Consider the following 24,139-nt stretch of genomic DNA (forward strand, 5'->3'; position numbering starts at 1 on the left):
TTTTATAATAATAATGATGACGATGGCTAATATTTACTGAGCACTTATTATGTGCCAGAGTGTCTTTAAAGAGTTTTACAATACTAATTTAATATTTATAACACTATAAGGCAATTGCTATTAATATTAATATCCCCATTTTACAAATGAGTGAACTAATCCATAGAAAAGTGAATTACCTTGCCCCAGGGCCAAGCCTCTTTACATTCATTCATTCATTCATTCATTTGGAAATATTAAGGAGATACAAAATTTTTGTTACATTTATAGCTTTGGTACTGCTTGTGTCAGGGCTATAAGTGTACCTGTCACTCAAATAATGTTCATTGTACCCATTAAGTAGGTTTTTGCCCCTTCCCCTGCTTGATTTCCAGTGACTTTTACCTCCCTCTGTGCACATGTGTGCCCATCCATTAGTTCCAATTTATGTGAGAGTTAATGTGGTGTTTGTTTTTCCATTCTTTAGATACTTCACTTAGGATAATGGTCTCCAGTTCCATCTAAATTGCTACAGAAGGCATTAATTCACCCTTTTTATGGCTGAATAGTACTCCATGGTATACATACAGCACATTTTGTTAATCCACTCATGCATTGAAGGGTACTTGGGTTGATTCCACATCTTTGCAATTGCAAATTGTGCTGCAATAAAAATTTGAGTGCAGGTGTATTTTTTTTTGATAAAATGACTTATTTTCCTTTGGGTAATTACCCAGTAGTGGCATTACTAGATAGAATGATAGGTCTACTTGTAATTCTTTGAGAAATCTCCATGTTGTTTTCCATAGAGGTTGTACTAATTTGCAGTTCCACCAACAGCATATAAGCATTCCTTTCTCTCTGCATCCATGCCAGCATCTATTTTTTGTGGTGGGGCTTTTTAATAAAAAACATTTTTAACAGGGGTGATATCTCATTGTGGTTTTAATTTGCAATTCCCTGATTAGTGATGTTGAGCATTTTTTTCATATGTTTGTTGGCCTTTTGTCTACCTTCTTTTGAAAAACTTCTGTTCATGTATTTTGCTCAATTTTAATGAGGTTATTGTATTTTTTTACCCTATAAGTTTTTTCATATATTTTCCATATAACTCACATGATTTGAATGTCTTATTGTATACTTTCAGAAAAAAGAGACATTTATCATTGGGTTATATTACATCAATAATGCAAGTAAGTTCTTAGCACTGTAATTTTTTATATAATAATTTTACATAATAAAATCTACAAATCAAAAGTATGTAATTCAGTAACTTTTGAGAAATTTATATACTCATGTAGCTATCAATCTAATAAAGGTATAGAATCTATCCATCACCCCAGAAAATTCTCTTTTGTCTCATTCCAGATAATCCTTCACCCCTACTAAAAAAATATTGAAATATCATTCTTTTTTTTTTTTTTTTTTTGGAGAAAGAGTCTCACTCTGTTGCCCGGGGTAGAGTGCCATGGCATCAGCCTCGCTCACAGCAACCTCAAACTCCTGGGCTCAAGCAATCCTACTGCCTCAGCCTCCCAAGTAGCTGGGAATACAGCATGTGCCACCATGTCTGGCTAATTTTTTCTATATATTTTTAGTTGGTCCGCTATTTTTTTTTCTATTTTTATTAGAGACAGGGTCTCGCTCTTGCTTAGGCTGGTATCGAACTCCTGACCTCGAGTGATCCACCCGCCTCAGCCTCCTAGAGTGCTAGTATTACAGGCATGAGCCACCGTGCCTGGCCAAAATATCATTCTTATTTCAATCATAAATTAATTTGCTTGTTCTTGAAACATGTATATATATGTGTATGTGTATATACCATTAAATGAAATTTATGATGGACCATCACTTATGGACTAGATTCCTACACTAGGCCCCAACAGACCAGACTAAATCAGAATGAAGTCACTCATCAAATTGACATGGTCCAGTTTAAACAAACAAACAAACAGAAATTCATAGCAACCAAGCAGAAGGGGCCCAGTTTACCTTAGAGAGCATGATGAAGAAGTATCCTCTGTTTTACTCTTAGAAGGAAAGAAACTTTGAAATGACCAATCTGTGTTTTCTTTGTTTCTTCTATTTTTAAAGCCAATTTCTGCCTAAAACCCAACCTCCACTTCTTAGCTCATTGGAACACCCATTCTACATTATATTACAGCATGAGATATTGCTCAATTCCATAATCACTAACAAAAGCCAAGCATCTTTAAGTTTCTTATAATCTTGTCTTTTGACTGTATCTATGTATCTGTCTTTGAAGCACATGAACACATGAAATGTACACACACAATATGTGCTTTTTAACATCCAGTTCCTTTTGTGAAATGCAATCTAAGAAGATATGTGCATATTGTGTGTGTCTATTGATTATTCTTTTTTGCAGAGTAGTATTCCATTGTATGACTGTTCCATAGTATTTATCTCTTCTCTTATTAAAGTACATTTGAATGGTTTACAAGTTTGACTGTTAAAAGACAAACTGTGGCACATTAAAATATTAAACAGTTTACTTGAGCATTCACAATTTATCGATCAGGTAGCCCCAGACTTCAAGTGGTAATGGGCTCAAACAAAGAGGCACGAGGAATGCTTTATAAGGTGAACATAAAATCAAAGCAAAGAAAATATTTGATTGGTTAAAGCGGTTCAGTTGCATTATTTGGGAAAGCCCCAAGTTAGAGGTTTGCTGGTGATTTTGTATAATCCTAGAATGTGACCATTTATACTGAGCTGGGTTCTAGTTTGCTTACATAGGAACTCATGGTGTTATAGAGTGATGAGGTCACAGCCCACCTTGCTTAGAAGCCAATAACTATGACACCTGCTTTTGAGAAAAGGCAAGCTTTATTGTAAGGAGACCATTGAGGAAACAGGAGGCACAGCTCAAATCTGTCTCCTCAAGTTGGGGGTCTGGGACAAGTTTTAACAAGGGATAGTATTAGGAATTTTGGCTTGGCAGGGCCTGATTGCAGGGCTTCAAATTTGACCATTTATAGTAAGGAATGTTGAGGCAGACATTTTAGCACAAGATGTTCCTGGTCAACAGACTCCTCACTTCTGAAGGGGTTCCAGAGTTCAAGGTTCAGTCATGTTCTGGTCTTCTTTGTTCTGTGGGGATGAAACATTGGTTGTGGGTGTCATTAGAGGCCAAAGCTTTCTCTGTTGCACATGCCCAGGCAACATGACTTGCAGTTTTGGCTCTGGTATACCTACACCATAAGTTGACATTCCATTATCAAAAGAGCAGGGCCAGTTTGAGTGGTTCTGCAGTTACAAAGGCACTGTAGCCACCTCAGCCTAATGGCCTTCCAATTATTATTTCTTTAAAGAAAAATTCTCCCCTTTAGGATAGCCTCTCATTTGTTCTTAGTATGAAATCATAGTTTTATAATAAATCTTAAGCATCCAGTTGAGATAATATAAACATATTTTACTAGTAAACCAAGGTAGAATAAATGCTGTGTATCTGCATTATATTTAATGCTGACAACTCTGTAGAATGCCTGTTTTAATTAAACTACCAGACTTAAACCAGCTTTTATTGACCAAAGATTACTCAGACCAGGCAAACTTGAGAAATATTGGAGTTACTTTCTGTTTTTCTAAGAGTTTTATAAATATTTAATTTATATAAACACTTACTTTTCCTTAAAATAATTTAATAAAGCTCTATTAAAATTAATCTTGACAATATTATCCATAGGTAAAAAATATTGTGCATACAAGGGCTGTCCGGAGCCATGTAATATGTTCTCATTATATTAACAATGGCTGGATACTTTCCGGAGAGCCCTCATACGTACATACATACATAGACATACATGAACACACCAACAGGAACAGGTCTTAGAGTTTTCATTCTAAATTTTTAGCCACATTTGAGGTGGAGTAATAAAGAACTCAGCAATTTATAAAAGAATATTTGCAACTGAATCATGTTTCTGGTAGATGGATGAAGATGAAATTACCTGCCCAGATGGCAAAAGCTTTTCAATAGTATTTGTGGAAAAGACTTTTACAATTTTTTATTTGCCCAATTTCCAAATTGTTCTATTTTTCTGATGAGACATCTTCTCTCAAATTTGCATATCAAAGAGATATCTCTCAGGTCCTAGAGGGGACAGCATGGAAAATTTACATCTCAAACTCACAGAGCATAAACTTCAAGCTTAAATGTAGTCATTTGTCAAAAGAAAACGAAAGGTATAGGTAAGGACCCTGTTAATATAAGAAGACTAAAAAAAATACCTTAAACAAAGGTTAAGTTTTGTGATGTAGATGTAAGTCAACACTTCCTCCATTTCTTGGTGATTTAGTCCTCCTCTTTTCCTGGTGTAGAGAGTGGACCCTTACAAAAGCAGATTGTGCCTGACATGTTCAGGATTTCTTGATTTCCAGTGGGCCCTATTGGTGTATAAATTTGTTTAGGTTAAAACCTCCCCATGGTAGTCACTGTAATTCTGTTGTCTTTGGTAAGGTTCACCCATTTTTCTAAAAAACACAGGGTCTGGGTATTCCCAATTAGAATCCTAGACTCCTTGGATTCAGATGAAGCCATTATTCCCTGTCTCCCCAAAACCTTACCTACCTGAGGCCTCTTCATGAACACAGTCCAGTTTCTGTTGAACTAGTCCAGCTCTGAAACTAATCCAGATTTTTTAAATGCTCAAATAGAAGCAAAGAGTTCTGGCAAAAAAGTTGTGGAGCTTGGGTCCAAGAGCATCCTACTGGCAGGGACTTTCAGATGTGCAGTGAGAAAGCAGTGAACACAAGGGCCTCAATGGGTACCCTTTGAGGTCCCACATTGCTCCCAGGGGTCGTCATCAGGGTTTTCTTTTGAGTACCTCTCTGACATCCAAACTGCTCAAAATTACAATGAGACACATTATAATATTAAAGGGTTTACTTGAGCATTCAGTGATTCATGATTGGGCAGCTCCAAACTACAAGAAGTTTGGGAGTTCCAAAAAAGGAACATGGCAGGGGGAGGGAGGATTTTATAAGGAGAATGTGGAAGCAAGGCAAGAAAATATTTGATTGGTTAATTAGGGCAATTGCTTGTGTGAAATTTCCTAGTTAGAGTTTAGTTGGTAGTTTTTGGTTTGTTAAGCTTAGTGGAAAGTTCCTAGTTAGGATTAAGCTCATAGTTTCTGATGGCCTAGAATATGACCATTTACACTGAATTGCATTTCAGTTTGCTTATGCAAGAACCTAGGGCATTGAAACCACCACAGACTAATGGCCTCCAATGAATTTATTTATTTTTATCATGACCAATATGAACAAAGTCTCCACATACATTACCATACAAGTCTTTTGGAAATATGTTTTGACTTTATGTGAGCCTATAACTAGCTTATATTGAAGGTCAAACTGCTAGATAGTTTTCCAGCATGGTAGTTGTACATTGTACCCTCCACCAGCAATGTATGAGAGCTCTCATTATTCCTCATCATCACCTGTATTTTGTGTTGCAAATATTTTTAATTTTAACCCTTCTAGTGGCATGTAGCTAGCTCTATTATCATTTTAAAATCTGAAACTCACTAAAGAATGATGAAGTTCAACACATTCTTAGGTGTTTATTGATAATTGATATATGTTCTTTTATGAGGAGTATCTTTATATTGCTAATAGAAAAAAACAAACTCCATAAAATAATTTAAAGAGGTTTATTCCAAGACAACTCTGTGTGACTGAGCCTCAAGAGGTCCTGAGAAAATGTGTCTGAGGTGGCCAGGCAGCCGGGTTACAGCTTGGCTTTATACAAGACAGATACTGCAGGTAAAATCCTAAATCAATACATAGAAGGTGTGCATTGCTTTGGTAGGGGGTGCAGCTTACAGGTTATAGGTGGGTTCAAAGATTCTTTGATTTGTAATTGGTTAAAGAAATAAAGCTTTGTCTGAAGGCTTGAAATGTTTTAATTTAACATAAGCAAGTTCCTTAATCGGAGACCAGCCATACTATACTGATTCAAGTGATCTGTTAAAGAAATTTATGGCTTACAGGCAATTTTAATCTTTGCCCTGCATGGTCTTAGGTTCTTTTAATAATTTAGTGTCTTATGATCTGAGGAGTGTTTTACGTCCCTTCCCTTCATGGCCAGGAAATCAGTTCTAAGGTATTTCTGTGGTCCCTTTGGCCAAGAGTGGGTCTGTTCATTTGGGAGGGGAGCTTAAGATTTTATTTTAGTTTACAATATCTTTGGCCAAAATGTTTTTGTTTGTATCTATATCAAAATTTGTAAAAATTTTCTCTGTATGCTAGACAAAGTTATTTTGTCAAACATAATGTGCCAGAAATATTTTCTCTTGTTTTGTGGACAGTCTTTTCTTCCTCCAGTGGTGCGATATCAGAGAAAATATGGTAAAACAGAGGATTTTAATAGGATACAATGTTTCAAAACACAATAACTAAACACTTAGGATACAATTATACATCACATGGAGTACAAGGAAACAAGAAAATCACAACCTGAAAATCATGACCAACAGATGTGTACCCTGACATAACACAAGCATTTGATTTATGTGACAAAGATCTTAAAATAGCTATCACAAAATTGATTCAAGGATCAATTACAAACACAGTGGAAATAAATGAGAATAAGAAATCCTCAACAAAGAAATTTTAAAAATCTCAAGAACAAAATAGAAGATAGAAAGGTTAAATGAAAATTTCAGAATTGGTCTGGTATGGTAGTTCACACCTGTAGTCTACTCACAGCTACTGACTTGGGAGGCTGAGGCAAGAGGATTGCTTGAGCCCAGGGGTTTGAGGTTGCAGTGAGCTAAGATGATGCCCCTGCACTCTAGCCATGGTGACAGAGCAAGACTCAAAAAAAATCAGAAGTGTAAAATGCAACACCCAAAATTTTAACAACACTTAATATATATGTATTTATATTTACATATATATAAAAACAGTATATGGGCTAAACAACTAAATAGAGAGTATAAAGGAAAGAATCAGTGAACATGAAGATAGAACAATAGACATTAACCCACCTAAAAAGAGAGAAACAGAAAATAGACTTTTAAAAATGAACAGAGACTCAGAGGTCTATAGAACTAAAACAAAAGATCTAATATCCATATTATCAGAATTCTGAAAAGAGAGTTAAAAATAGGAAAGGCTGAAAAAGTAAAAAGTGATCAAAGAAAGAATGACTATAGACTTCTCAAGTTTAGTAAAAAAAAAAATACACACACACACACACACATATATATATATATGCACACACCAATAGATTCCATAAGCTACCCACAAAAGTAGAGGAAAAACCCAGACTTATCCATACCACAACACATCACAATTAAACTTCTGATAAACTAAAGACAAAATAAAATCTTGAAACAGCAAGAACAACAAAAAAATGCACCTTACATAAGGAGAAAAATCAAATGACAGCTTTCATGGAAACCATGAAAACTATGGAAATCATGGAAACAAAAAGGAATTGGCAAAACATTTTCAAGTGTAGAAAGAACAGAACTGTCAACCCAGAATTTTGTATCCAGAGAACATATTCTTCAAGAATGAAGAAAAAATAAAGACATCTTGAATAAAGAAAAACAGAGAAGTTACCATGAGCTGGTCTAACTAAAGAAATAACTTTAAAAAGTTCTTGGAACAGAAAAAAAAACAAAAAGAGGCAATCATGAAATATTAGGAGGGAATAAAACATGTAAAATAATAGACTTTCCTTCTTCCCATGAATTTTCTAAATTATGTTTAACATTAAAAATAAATTATAACATTATTCAATGTAGTACTCAATGCATATAGAGGAAATGCTTAACATTATTTTATTATAAATAAAAAAGGGTAAAAGACTTAAAGGGAGATAAAGTTTCTTTACTTTGCTCAAACTTGTAAATATCAACACTGGTGGACAGTGATAAGTTATGTATGTATAGTGTAATACCTGGACACATCACTAAAAATGTCTATACAAAGAGATATAGTCCAACACATTATAGATGATTCAAATTGGAATTACAATACAAAAACAAGTTAAACAAGTAGGCAGGAAAGGCAGGAAAAGAAAACAGGCAACAAACATAAAACTAACAAAAGTGACAGACATATGCCCTAAATTATTGCTAATTACATTAAATTTAAGTTTAAATGCATTAATCAAACGATAAAGATTGGCAGAATGGACTTAAAAAGTGATCCAACTAGATGTGTCTACAATAAACTCAGTTTAAACATAAAAATATGCACAGGCTAAAAGTCAATGCTAAAAAAAGATACACATGCAAACATTAATCAAAAGAAAACAAGAGGGGATAGATTAATATCAGATAAACCAGACTTTAGAGCAAAGCAAATAACTAGAGTCAGAGAGAGATGTCACATCCATATGATCAATTCACTAAGCCAACATCACAGTCTTTCATGTATATGTATCAAAAACAGAGCTGCAAAATATGTGAAGCGAAAACTTCTAGAACTATTGGAGAAATAGACAAATCAACAATCATAGTTGGGGTATCAAAAACCATCTCCCAACATGGATAAGACAACCACACAGAGAAAATCAGCAAGGACAAGAAGTGCTAAACAACAGGATTTTTTTGGGTTGAATCATATACCCCTTAAAATATGTCGAAGTCCTACAGTACCTGTGAATGTGACCTTAATAGGAAATAGGTTCTTTGTAGATGATAAATTAAAATAAAGTCATTAGGGTGGGCCCTAATTTAATATGATGGTGTCCTTATAAAAAAGGAAAATCTAGACACAGAGACAGACACAGGGAGAATCCCATATATAGAAAAGTGATACATTTTAAGTCAAGGAAAACTAAATATTTTCAGCAAACCACCAGAAGGAGGAATAGAGACATGGAAGAGATTTTTCCCTCAGAGACTTGAAAAATAATCAACCCTGTCCTACACCTTGATCTCAGACGTGTAGCCTCTAGAACTGTAAAACAATGCATTGCTGTAGGGTGAGCCACCCAGTTTGTGGTACTTTGTTATGGCAGCCCTAGAAAACAAATAAAAGCATCAAAGACATTGATTTAATTGAAATTTATAGATAACTCGACCTACCAATAGAATGTACTTTCTTTTCAAGTGTCTAACAAATACCAAATATGATAAATCCATTAAAAACTGAACACATTTAAAAGAAGTCAAATCACATAGAGTATATTCTCACAGTAAAATCAATCTAGAAATTAATAACAAAGAGATAACATGAAAAATCTTCAAATATTTCAAAAAATCTCCAAACTAAACAACATATGACTAGATAATCACTGAATCAAAGACAATGACTCAAGTGAAATTTAAAAATAAATAAAATTGAATATAAATGAAAACACAAGATTTTGAAATCTGTGAGACATGGCTAAGCAGTGTAGAAAGAAAAATGTATTGTACAGGTACACTCATGCGCTGGAGAATGACATTTTGGTCAACGATGGACCAAAAATATGATTAAAACAGAGCAGAAATATTCTTCTCACATAGAGACATGGTAGTGCAATCCATTATTCGTGTGGTTGTGTTGATGCTTGTGTATACACCTAAGGAGCTGCCAGTCATATAAAAGTATCCCACATATGTACAGTACATATTTGGAAATACATATGGTTTATGTATTTATTATACTATCATTTTATTATTACTTTAGAGTTACTCTTTCTATGTAATACTTATTATAAAATTCAACTGTAAAACTACACCTGGCAGGTCCTTCAGAAGGTGTTACAAGAGAAGGCATTGATATCACAGAAGAGGGCAGTTCTAGGCATGTTAGTGCCCAGGAAGGCTTTCCAGTAGAACAGAAGTGGAGGTGGAAGATAGTAATAGTGATGATCCTGACCCTATGTAGGCCTAGGCTAATGTGTGTGTTTTATCTTAGTCTTTGACAAAAAAGTTTAAAGAATAATAAAAAGATATAAAAACAAAACAAAGATTATAGAATAAGGATATAAAGAAAGAAACTATTATTATATGGCTATACAGTCTGTATTTTAAGCTAAGTGTTATTAAAACAAAGTCAAAAAGTTAAAAAAATTTAAAAGTTTATAAAGTAAAGCTACAGTAAGGTAAGGCTAACTTATTATTGAAGGAAAAAACAACTTTTAAAAATAAATTAAGGGGTGTAGCCTAAGTGTACTTAAGGGGTATATCCTAAGTTTGATAAAGTCTACAATAGTTTACAGTAACGTCGTAGGCCTTCACATTCACTCACCACTCATTCACTGACTCACCCAGAGCAACTTCCAGTCCTGCAAGCTCCATTCATAGTAAGTGTCCTATATATGGGTACCATTTTTAATCTTTTTAATTGCATTTTTACTGTATCTTTTTATGTTTAGATATGTTTAGATACAGAAAAAAAGCCATATAGCTACAACCAACTGATTTCAACAAAGCAGACAAAAACACTGAGAAACGATGCCCTATTCAATAAATGGTGCTGGGAAACTTGGAGAACCACATGCAGAAAAATGAAACTGAACTACTATCCCTCATCATATACAAAAATTAACTCAAGATGGATTAAAGACTTAATTGTGAGATCTGATATCATAAAAGTTGTTTCTTTGAAAAGATCAACAAAATTTACTAACTTTTCCCTAGATTGATGAGAGAGAGAGAGAACTCAAAGATTCAAATTAGTACTATAACAAATGAAAGAGGAGATATTACTACTAATTTTACAGACATGAAAACGATTAGATTGCAGAGCTGTGGTCCCTGACCCCCAGGCGGCAGCCCAGAACCGGTGTGTGGCCTGTTAAGAACCGTGCCACGCATCGTAGCCTGAGCTCCACGGTCCCTAGCTTTCTGTGGAAAAATTGTCTTCCATGAAGAGATTAAATCAGTAATCAAAAATCTCCCAGCAAGAACCCAGGACCAAATGGATTCACTAGTGAGTTGCACCAAATATTTAAAGAAGAATCAATGCCAAACCTCAAACTTCTGAAAATTGAGTAGGAGGGACCACTTCCAAACTCACTTTATGAGGCCAGCATTACCACAGCCAGTATCTTTATTGAACACAGATGCAAAAATCCTCAATAAAAGACTAGCAAACCAAATTCAAAATCACATTAAAAAATCCATACGCTATAACAAAGTGGGATCTATCCCAGAGATGCAAAGATGATTTCACAAATGCAAATCAATAAATGTGACAGAACACATCAACAGAAGGAATAAAAATTATATAATTTTTATAGATATGGAAAATCATTTGACAAACTCATCTGACACCTAAAAAAATTAAAGTGCTTGGTTTTTTGTTCTAATCACATCTTAACTGCCCTGTTGTGAATATTTTGTTCATAAATACAAAAAGTTTATTGGCTTTCCTTTTTGCTGAAGAATGAAACTTCGTAATAACAATAATAAATAACAACACAAAATAAGAACAAATAGAAAAACGAGGTGTGGGACCGCTCCCAGCACAGAGTTCGAGTTCAAGTGCTCCATCCTGTCTGCTGTCTGCCTATGTCATCTCCCCAATCCCAGTGCCCCCAGCAGGGGCGAGGGCTACCTCCAATATTTACGAGGCACTGATGACCCTTGGCTGGATCCATGATTTCATCAAGGGAGGAAAAATGATAATTGTGATTTCTGTTATTATTTCTGCATTTTATAATGAAAACTTTTTGTAACAATTTTGGTTACACTAATGAAATTCATATTACAGAGGCAGTATATGTATTCCTCCAATGGTGAATAATCTTATTTATGGGAAGAGAGAGTGTTAGGAAATGAGAAGTTTCTTAAAATCTGGATGTTTCCATATGCTTCAATTATTATATTTTTTGATGCTCAAAGTGTCCAAATTTTACCCAGTGGAACTATTTCAGGTACTCTTGCTTCCTTTTCACTTGACCTCATTACTCTTTGATATCTCTCTTGCTTTCTGAAGAAGAATATGTTTTAGGACTATTGTTAGCATTTCTTTAGAAATCATAGTTAATTTACCTGAGAATTATATCTAAAGACAACTTTTGGGAAATTCTGGTTCTCACTGCTACTAGTTAGCATGGCTTTTATGTTTTTTGCAACAGAGACTTAATAACTATGCTTTTTCTAGAAAGAGAAAAATAAACAATAATTTTATATTTGTAATTCAAATTAAAATTATAGAATTTTTACTTAAATTAGTTGTTTATATCTATTTAAAATATTTTATCTTTTCCTGAAAATCCTGTTTTTGATAATATCAGTATAATTATTTACCAATTTGTCTTATGTGTCTCAAAATAATACCGATAGTAGTACAAAACAAAACTACTTAATGTAGTTTGATATATCTTTGCCATTATCATGTCGTTAGAAAATATTTCACTACTCTGTGTTTAAAGATACTATGTTTGAAATATTTTCTCTCGGTAGTTATTCCATCAACTTTTCCATTTCAGGTAAATTTTCAAATGTAGGACAAAAATGTGATTGTAACATTGGAGTATTACCTTATAAATGACTGCACATTCTGTGGTTATGTTCCATTTTGTTTTTTGATATTTTCATTTATCTTTTATCACTTTATTTTGATCAATTTAAAATTGCCTGTTGTTCACTTCATTTAGTTCTGATTTGATTTTATAAATTGATCTTCTGCAGAAAACTCCTTCTGCTGAGTTTGGGGTCAGTCTGTTCTTCTTTCTCCAGCTCTTTGAGTCTATTCATTAGGTTGTCTATTTGTAAATTTTCTGTCTTTTTGATAGAGGCATTTATGGAAATAAACTTTCCTCTCAGGACTGCTTTAGCTGTGTCCCACAGATTTTGATAACTTGTGTCTCCTTTGTCATTTAATTCAAAGAATCTTTTGATTTCCATCTTGATTTCCTCATTTATGAAATGATCGTTCAGGAGAAGATTGTTTAGCTTCCATGACTTTGAGCAGAAACAAGAATTTCTGTTAGGGTTGATTTCTACTTTTCCATTGTGATCTGAGAATATGCATAGTATAATTGAAGCCAGCATAACTCAAATACCAAAACCAGGAAAGGATGCAACAAAAATACAAAACCACCGACCAATGTCCCTCATTAATATAGATGGAAAAATTCTCAATAAAATCCTAGCAAATCCAAGCCAGGTGATTATCAACGAAATAATCCATCATGACCAAGTGGGCTTCATCCCAGAGATGCAGGGACGGTTCAACATACACAAATCTATAAAGGTAATACACCACATAAATAGAAGCAAAAACAAAGACCATATGATCCTCTCCATAGATGCAGAAAAAGCATTTGAAAAAATTCAACACCCTTTTATGATCAGAATGCTCAACAAAATAGGCATAGACAGAGCCTACCTAAAAATAATACAAGCCATATATGAAAAACTCACAGCCAACATCATACTGAATGGGGAAAATTTGAAAGCCTTCTGATTCAGCACTGGAACCAGACAAGGTTGCCCACTGTCCCCACTGCTATGCAGCATAGTGCTGGAAGTCCCTGTAAGAGCAATCAGGCAAGAGAGCAGAATGAAGTGTGTCCAAATGGGGACAGAAGAGATCAAACTCTAACTCCTTGCAGATTATATGATATTATATCTAGAAAACCCCAAGGATTCAACCAAGAGACTCATGGAACTGATAAATGAATTCAGTAGAGTGTCAGGATATAAAATCAATACACACAAATCAGAGGCATTCATATATGCCAATAACAGTCAACACAGAACCAAATCAAAGACTCAATACCCTTTACAATAGCAACAAAGAAAGTAAAAAACATAGGAATACATTTAACTAAGGAGGTAAAAGACCTCTACAGGGAGAACAATCAAACACTGAGGAAGAAAATTGCAGAACATGGAAATAGGTGCAAAACCATACCATGCTCATGGATCAGAAGAATCAACACTGTTAAAATGTCCATACTACCCAAAGTGATCTACAGATTCAATGCAACCCCTATTAAATTACCAACATCATTTTTCACAGATATAGAAAAAATAATTTTATGCTTTGTATGGAACCAGAGAAGACCTCATTTAGCAGAAGCAACTTTAAGCAATAAGAACAAAATGGGAGGTATTAATTTACCAGACTTCAAACTATACTACCAAGTTGTGGTTATTAAAACAGCTTGGTATTGGCACAAATACAGGTACACAGACCAGTGGAACAGATCGAGAATCCAGATATAAAACGATCCTCATATAGCCATGTAATCTTTGACAAAGCAGACAAAAACATACTCTGGGGAAAAGAATCCTTATTCAATAAATGCTGCTGGGAAACCTGGATAGCCACATGTAGAAGACTGAAACAGGACCCACCATTTTACCTCTCACAAAAATCAAATCATGGTGGATAACAGACTTAAACCTTAAGTGTGAAACGATTAGAATTCTAGAAGAAAATGTGGGAAAGACTCTTATAGACATGGGCCTAGGCAAAGAATTTATGAAGAAGACCCCAAAGGCAATCACAGCAATAGGAAATATAAATAAATGGGACCTGATTAAATTAAAAAGCTTCTGCACAGCCAAAAAAACTGTCATGAGCGTAAATAGACAAACTACAGAATGGAAAAAAGTTTTTGCATGCTACACGTATGACAAAGGACTGATAACTAGAATCTATTTAGAACTCAGGTAAATCAGCAAATCAAACAACCTATCAAAAAGTGGGCAAAAGACATGAATAGAAATTTTCCAAAAGAAGACAGAAGAATGGCCAACAAACACATGAAACAAATCCATAACATCTCTAATCATCAGGGAAATGCAAATCAAAACCACACTGAGATATCACTTAACTCCAGTGAGAATGGCCTTTATCAAAAAGTCCCATAACAAATGTTGGCGTGGATACTGAGAGACAGGAACACTCATACAGTGCTGGTGGGACTGCAAACTAGTGCAATCTCTTTGGAAAGCAAAAGGGAGATACCTTAAACAGATACAAGTAGACATACCATTTGATCCAGTAATCTCATACTGGGCATCTACACAAAAGAACAAAAGACATTCTATAACAAAGATATCTGCACCCGAATGTTTATTGCAGCACAATCAGAATTGTGAAGATGTGGAAAAAACCCAAGTGCCCATCCATCAATACATGAGTGCATTAATAAAATGTGGTATAAGTATACCATGAAGTACTACTCAGCTATAAGAAACAATGGTGATATAGTACCTCTTGTATTTTCTTGGAAAGAGTTGGAACCCATTCCACTAAGTGAAGTATCACAAGAAAGGAAAAATAAGCACCACATGTACTCACCATCAAATTGGTTTCAATGATCATCACCTAAGAGCACATTTAAGAATAACATTAATCGGGTATCAGGCAGATGTGGGTGGGGGAGGGGATGGGTGTATACATACATAATGAGTGTGACGCTCACTGTCTAGGGGATGGACACGTTTGAAGCTCTGACTCGGGGGGGTGGGTAAGGGCAATATACGTAACCTAAACTTTTTTACCCCCACAATATGCTGAAATAAGAATAAAAAAAATAAAAATTAAAAAAAATATATGCTGAGACAGTCAATGATAAGTGTTCTTCACCACAAAGGTGATAACTATGAGAATTAAAGCATCTGTCAATTAGCTAGAATAAGCATTAGACAATGGGTGTGTGTCTGTATGTATATATATTTCAAAACATCACATTTTACATGAGAAATACATATAAAGTTATCAGTCAATTAAAAAAAATCAATAAAAATCTTTGAAGTACAGATTGTTCTAAATGCTGAGCCTGGATCTTTTTCATGAGCTTAACTGAACAGTATCAAAAATATATAGCTTTACTGCTGTTTTTATTATTCTATTTGTCAGTCATAAGCAAGGGAACTCTGATATTTACCAGCAGATTCAGAATCCAGCGCAGAACATGAAAAGGGCTTTAATGCTATTATTTGAAGCTAAGGACAACTGGAATTCTTGGTGTTGATGATTATGGTATGGAAGACACTAAAGAGATATGTGGTGCTCACTGTCCCACCTCTGGCCACTGTCAGCACAGAAAAGAAGATTGCATGCCAAATCACTGATGAAATTTTCAATCAAAAAGCTGCCATGATCCGAGATCCCTCTAGAGAGAATGACCAAATTGTTGGCCACAGTTAGATGACTGAAAATGAAAACTGTGTACTATGTACTGTACGAACTGAAATAAAGTCATGTATAATAAATTCTCTAACATTGAAATATCAGGTAAAGAAAGATTATTCCAAATTTTAAATCCACAGAAATCATTCTATTACATTCTAAAAATACACTGAAAATACACACCATAAGTAGATTTTAGATGGATACATATGTTGTACTATAAGTAATTGATAGAAAATTAAATTCAAACTTCTTCATTTACCTAAACTCTCTATTAAAAGATGGCCAGGTTCTGATGTTTCTTTATATAGTGCTTACCATATACATCACACACTTATTAATGCTTTTCTTATTTAATTGTTTTCATATTTATGACATTATATGTTAGGATCTAATAACATTTTGCTTTTACAAAGCAAACAATACTGAGTTCTTGATTTAATCCTCTGGCATTCAGAATTGTTTATCTTTCTTTGTACTTTAAGGCTCTTACTTTTAGCTTAGGACACTGAATCTCTCTAATCTTAAGTAATCAGAATGCTGCATGTATAACCTATAAATGGCCTCAAACTCTCTAGTTAAATTATTTTTTCACCAAGTTAAAAAATTCTGCACTTCTCATCAGAACTTTTAAAGTACTGTGTGAACTGGCAGGGGGTGAGTACAACAGTGAGAAAGTTGTAGCCCAAGTACAGGCAGAAAGAAGAATGGCTTAGAAACATTTGTAGAAGGGAATGAAGATAAAAAGATAGCAAAAAAACTGGAGAAAATTATGAAATCAAAGAAGCAGAGTTCCCACTTATAAATTCCAAGCGTTGGTTGTTCTGTAGGTCTCTTCTCTCCACATGCAAAATCAGTGCCATTTTTTTCACCCTGGATATTTTCAATCTCTTACCTAGAGCCATAAACTCATTCCCACAGAAATATTTATTGCTAATTATAAAGCATCTATTACATACATAACACTGTCCTGTACTTGTTCCTTCTATTTAAATATCAAAACAACCCCATAATTTATAAATCCTTCTTAGTGTTTACTTGAACAAATTAGCTGACACAGTCAATAAATCAATTAGGTCAATGACCAAAAGAAAAAGAAACAGTGACCAAAAGTACTTTCAATACACTCCCCAAATTAGAAGGGAAATATAGGATGTGCTAAGTAAATAAAATGAAATTGATACACTGTGGAATTACTCATACCTTCAGATTATTTTATGAGCACTATTAAATTTTATAAAAATCATTCTTCAAGTTGAAGAGCATGTCATATAAAGAATACTTAAAGAACTTTGAAATAATAAAATTATACATCGGGCCTAGCATGAGTAATAAGCATGTAAGAACAGAGGACTGGCATGGGCAGGTTCTGAACTAGAAGCTTTAGGGTTTTAAACAAATTAATTCAACATAAAGCAAAAAAAAAAATTGCTTTTAGAATCTTTGAAGTTTCTAATTTGCTAGTAAATTCTCAACACTTTTGAAATTATCTATTTTTTCCAATATTTCTTCTTTTCTTTTCAAAATAGGTATACATCCACATTCACACAAACATAATTACTTACTCTGTAAATCTATTACAACTAAAGTTCATCTTAACCATGATGTATTTGTATGTTGGATTCCATGTAAATAAAAAATGTGTTTATTTGTGCTTCACTGGCTAAAGAGGTTGCATGTTGAAAGAAAAATGTAGAATAAAATGGAACAAGTAGTCATTCAGTGTTCAGAAATGGATGGCTTTTCATTAAATGGACAATCTTTATTATAAGCATTACAGTAACAATGTAATTGCAAAAATAATAAAAAATAATAAAACTTTTGGGAACATTATTCTTCGAAGTATTAGAAATTTAAAGCCACTGAAAAAAAAGGATCACAAATGACGTCATTTTAGTGTGTAACCAATTGTACCTTTTTACAATCCATTACCTCCAACTCTGAGTAACATCAGACAAGTTAATGTTAGTGGGAAAATAACACTTCATTCAATCTACAACATGTTTGACACAATAGAAACCTTTTTTAACTTAATAAAACAAATTAAGTGTACATGTAATCTAAAAATAATTCAAAATTCACACTATTTCATCATTGTAATTTGCAATTAGTAAAACAATTTATTTCTAATATTGTAATTGTTTTATTCTGATTATAATGAGAAGAATATTAGTCTGTATACCTACATTATACATCACTTAAAATGCTGTTTGTTAAAAGTCAACCGCAAAGCACCTTTCCATTTCATACATGTTACATTTCAGTGATTTCAATTTTCCATGGAAAAGTACATGAATGATGCCTACTTAAGACAGAAAGACTTTTAATAACTGTGATGTAGCTACCATTAACCACATACATTCACATACATACTAGGAATGAAATCGTAACATCTACTGCTTTGAGAGTTGAATCACATCAATATTTGCTTGTCAAAAAAGGAAAAAATTATACTTTGCTACATTTTCACCCCATCCTGACCAGAAAATATATTTTACATGTAAGTATAACTCTCAAAAAATCTCTCTCTTTTTTAAAACTGACATAAAAATAAATTATCTAACTATTTTAACTGGATTATTCTCTATAATCAACAACCTGGTTTAAAGAAATAGGTGAATGTGTTAGTGCCTTAGTGCATTGTACTGTGAATCCTCTGATATCTATTTAGACTTGATTTTTGATTGAATCTGTTCCAAAATTTATTATATATGTAAAGTAGTTTTAAGTATCAGTTCTGTGTTGTTCTCTAAGGTATACCTTTTCCATAAATCTTTTTTCACATTCATTAAATTTGTAAGGTTTCTGTCTATTAAAAATTTTCCGATGTTGAGCAATGCTTGAGAAAATATTGGAGGGTTTCTTTCAGTGTAAGTTCTCTCATGTCCAATAAGATCTGTGATAGAAGTAAAGGTATGTTCAGTGCTCTACATTATTATTGTTTACTTTCAGAATAAGTACTGTTGTGCATTTTAAGGCTAATGCTTTGGGAAAGCACTTCCATAGTCATTACATTTATCTCACTTTTATCTAGTATGATGTCTTTGATGTTGAGTAAGATGTGAGCAGTTATTGAAGGCTTTGCCACATTCTTCACATTTGTAGGGCTTCTCTACTGTATGATTTCTTTTATGTAGAGTAAGGTATGGGTTCCGGTTAATGGTTTTGCCACATTCTTCATATCTGTAGGATTTCACTCCAGTATGACTTTTCTTTATGTACCATAAGGTGTGAGCAATGGGTAAAGGCTTAGACACATTCTTCACATTTGTATGGTTTCTCTCCTGTATGAATTCTTTTATGTAGAGTAAGACTTGAGCACTGGGTAAAGGCTTTGCCACATTCTTCACATTTGTATGGTTTCTCTCCTGTATGAATTCTTTTATGTAGAGTAAGGTATGAGCACTGGGTAAAGGCTTTGCCACATTCTTCACATTTGTATGGTTTCTCTCCTGTATGAATTCTTTTATGTAGAGTAAGGTCTCTGTGCCGGCTAAAGGCTTTGCCACATTCTTCACATTTGTATGGTTTCTCTCCTGTATGAATTCTTTTATGTAGAGTAAGGTATGAGCACTGGGTAAAGGCTTTGCCACATTCTTCACATTTGTATGGTTTCTCTCCTGTATGAATTCTTTTATGTAGAGTAAGGTGTGAGCACTGGGTAAAGGCTTTGCCACATTCTTCACATTTGTATGGTTTCTCTCCTGTATGAATTCTTTTATGTAGAGTAAGGTCTGTGCCCCGGCTAAAGGCTTTGCCACATTCTTCACACTTGTAGGGTTTCTCTCCTGTATGAATTCTTTTATGTTCAATAAGACTGGAGCACTGGGTAAAGGCTTTGCCACATTCTTCACATTTGTGTGGTTTCTCTCCTGTATGAATTCTCTTGTGTGTAGTAAGTTTTGAGCACCAGTTAAAGGCTTTTCCACATTCTTCACACTTGTAGGGTTTCTCTCCTGTATGAATTCTTTTATGTTCAGCAAGACTTGAGTACCTGGTAAAGGCTTTGCCACATTCTTCACACTTGTAGGGTTTCTCACCTGTATGAATTCTTTTATGTTCAATAAGACTTGAGCACTGGGTAAAGGCTTTGCCACATTGTTCACATTTGTATGGTTTCTCTCCTGTATGAATTCTTTTATGTTCAGTAAGACTTGAGTACCTGGTAAAGGCTTTGCTACATTGTTCACATTTGTATGGTTTCTCACCTGTATGAATTCTTTTATGTTCAGTAAGACGTGAGCACTGGGTAAAGGCTTTGCCACATTCTTCACATTTGTATGGTTTCTCACCTGTATGAATTCTTTTATGTTCAGTAAGACGTGAGCAATGGGTAAAGGCTTTGCCACATTCTTCACATTTGTATGGTTTCTCACCTGTATGAATTCTTTTATGTAGAGTGAGGTTTGTACACTGGGTAAAGGCTTTGCCACATTCTTCACATTTGTATGGTTTCTCTCCTGTATGAATTCTTTTATGTTCAGTAAGACGTGAGCAGTGGGTAAAGGCTTTGCCACATTCTTCACATTTGTATGGTTTCTCTCCTGTATGAATTCTTTTATGTTCAGTAAGACTTGAGTACCAGTTAAAGGCTTTTCCACATTCTTCACACTTGTAGGGTTTCTCTCCTGTATGAATTTTCCTATGTCCAGAAACATTTGAGATGTGGTTAAAAGTTTTCCCACATCTATTATGCCTGAAAATTCCCTCTCCTGTAGGTCTTTTTTTATGTCTATTTAGATTTGAAAATTTCGTAAAGACTTTTATACATCTGAATATTTTCCTATGGGTAGTTGACAAACATTGGGTAAGACCATCGTAATATACTTTCTGCCTCTTACACTCATTCACACACTCCCAGTCTTCTCTTAAATGTATATTTTCAAGGCCACCAGTTTCATATACTCTCCTTATTGATTTCTGAAATGAGTCTTTTATGCCCTGCTCTGGCACCAGGTCTCGGGTGCAATGGGAAGACAGTTCTGAAAGAAATGAAAATAACAAAGTATCTCACTAACTGGACTCAGGTGAATGTACTTCACAATATGAATATATAAAACTATACCAGGCACATTAGCAAGAAAGCACAATAGAATACCATGGTCTTACTTCCATGATAGATGTATGACCTTAAAAATATACTTACAAACATGACTTTTTGAGAAATCATAACTGCTAATAGTTCATAGCACCTCATATGAGAATGACACCAAGAACCAAATGGAACCAGAAGGAAAGTTTGTTACATTTACCTAGCAAAGCCCTTCCTCACCGCTGATATAGAGGAATCACATTAGTAGTAAAATCCCATCTCCTGGACTCCCTTTCAAAAGAGAATGAAACTATTGGCACATACGTCCATACATCTCATTTTTTATGGCCTTTCCACAAGCTGGTTTCTGTCCTCTATGATAACTACATAACTCTCTGGGAAAGGTGTGTACATATCAAAAATAAAATTCTGCAGTATTATAATGATGGTACAAAAACATTTATTTATGCTATAAAATTTGAAAGACAAAATTGACAAAGAGCATTACCATATGTTAATTGATATACAATGTAAAAATACATAATTATTGACATCGATATCATAAGGTTGGGGGCAAACGTAAAGATTAAGAATTTTTGTATGCAACTGAAATTGAGTACTTATCAGTTCAATGTATTTTGCAACTTCAAAGGACTTTAGGTAATTCTCACTGTGAACATCAGGAAAATGTTCATAGAGATACAAAAAGGAAGGTGGACAAAGAAACAAAATATGTCCCTAAATATTAGTGGCACATAATGAAGAAGAAAAAAAGAGGAAACAAAGAAAAAATAGTGACAAAAGTTATATAAAACAATTAATATTAGGGAAATTATAAGTCCTTCCCTTTGAGAAAATTATATAAATATTTATGTACTAGTATTTCCAGTCAGAAGACACAGTTAAATAAAGGGATTAAAAAATCCAACTATATTCTCTCTAAAGAGACTTTACTTCATATCTTGTGAAAACAATAGACTAAAATTGGCAGGATATAACAAGATATGCCATGAAAACTTTAAGCATATAACAGCAGTGGAGTTCAAAATGATATTAGGCATATTATATTTGAAGTGAAAAATGTTACAGTTTATAAAATATACTTTAGGCCAAAACTTTCACAAGAGACAAACAAGGACATTTAATATAAAAAGAGGTCATTCACTGAGAACCCATGAAAATAAGACATATATATGATATCTATCTTTATCTCACATCAAGGTTCACAAATATATAAAGAAAATATTGACAGAATTGAAGCAAGAAATGGACAGCAAAATAATAGGATACATTGATATTCCACTTTCAATAATAATAAAGGCAGTCAAATTAATAATAAGAAAACAGAAGATTTGAAAACACCGTAGAGCAATTAGACCTAACAGATATATAGAGAACACTCTACAGAATAATAATAGAACATGCAATCTTCTTGATACCTCATAAAACATTCTTCCAAAAAACTACCCGTTTGGCCACAAAGCAAGTCTTAACCAATTTTAGAAAACTGAAATTTTGCACATTTTAATTTCTGACCAGAATGGAATGAAACTGTAAATAAATAACAGAAGAAACACAGAAAAATTCACAAATATATGAAAATAACACACTTTTGAACATGTTCTTGTTCAAGGGAAGAAGACTTAATGCTGTGAAGATATCGATAGTGGTCTACAGATTCAATGCAATTCCTTTCAAATTCTCCATTTAATTTTTTCAAAAAGAGAAACAGCAAACCCAAAAATAATATGGAATCTCAAGAGACCACAAAGATCTGAACAATCATCAAAAAGAGAAACAATGCTATTCATACCATACTTCCCCATTTTAAAACATTGAAAAAGCTACAGTAGTCAATGAAGTTTTCTACTGGCAGAAAGACAGAAAACTGGACCAATAAATCAGAAAGAAACACAAATATAAACTCTTGCATATGTTGTAAAATTAAAAGGTATCTTCACACTCATATTTATTTCATCATTATTCACAAAGGAAGGTAGATGAAAGAAAACCAAACTGCCCTTACCAAATGAAAAGATAAATACAATTTGAAATTTAGAAATAGTGGATTATTTCTCAGCTTTAATAAAACAAATAATCTAGTAACACGCACAGTAGAGATAAACCTTGACGACATTATGCTTAATGATGGGATGGTGGTATAACTACATGATGAATGCAATGCACACTATCTGGGGAATGGACATGCTTGAAGCTCTGACTTGGGGGTATGGGTGGGACATGGGCAATATATATAATCTGAACTTTTGTACCCCCATAATAAGCTGAAATAAAAAAAATGATTATTTCCCCAAACTCATAGTAACAATTTATTATATTTTTATATATTTGTATTATAAATTTACATTAACAAAGTGAAATAAAACAAATTTATAGAATTCAAAAAAAAAAGTAAGTGGTGTTGTAGGCAGCTTCTCTAATTGAGATGGAGGCTCCAGATGTATTTATTTACCATGGGAACCAGTACTTATGCAAATTGATTCTCCCTGGTTCAGCAAAATCCAATATGGCAGTTCTCCAGGGGAGGTTTGGTGGGGGAACATTGATAGACCACTGTTTTCCTTTTCTCCTCCACACACTCCCAATGGACACGAACTTTCATTCCCTGCCTGATTTTGAAACTGGGACCCTTCCTCAGTGCTTCTCATCCTGTTGACTGTGCTGTCAGCAGACAGATGCACCAAGTGCCTGTCAATGGGAAGATCACAAGCTGAGCCAGGTGAAAAAGCACCCATAGCACTGAGAGCTGGGCATCTCAGCACAGAGAATTCCAGCATCAGCTGTGGTGGCGAGAAGGGGCCATGGTCTTCCTGTAACACTCTCAGGAAGAGTGAGTGCCAGCCTACCCTCCTCCTCTCTGAGTTGCAGCACCAGATACACTTTCCAGGGCAGGCTTGGCTGGTAGTTTGCACCCAATTGCTGAAGGCGTGCTCAGTCACTCAGTGGAGCTTTTGCTGGAAGTGTGCTACCCGATGCCCAAGGCAGGCTTAGTCACTCAGTGAAAGGTGCTTTGGCAGTTGCTATGGGGGGAGTGTG

The 24,139-nt window shown here is 34.3% G+C and overlaps 1 protein-coding gene across 1 annotated transcript in view; it reads right to left on the reverse strand.

Moving 5' to 3' along the window:
• Window positions 1-19,299: 19,299 nt before the first annotated feature.
• The window catches only part of LOC138378802 (zinc finger protein 91-like), a 333,199-nt gene continuing 328,359 nt past the window's right edge, over window positions 19,300-24,139 (reverse strand). Inside the window, exon 5 of the mRNA XM_069464147.1 lies at window positions 19,300-20,692. Within this exon, the coding sequence (XP_069320248.1) occupies window positions 19,300-20,692 (1,393 nt within the window). The remainder of the gene's footprint in view (window positions 20,693-24,139) is intronic.

The sequence above is a fragment of the Eulemur rufifrons genome, chromosome 30 (assembly GCF_041146395.1).
Source record: "Eulemur rufifrons isolate Redbay chromosome 30, OSU_ERuf_1, whole genome shotgun sequence".
Lineage (NCBI taxonomy): Eukaryota > Metazoa > Chordata > Mammalia > Primates > Lemuridae > Eulemur > Eulemur rufifrons.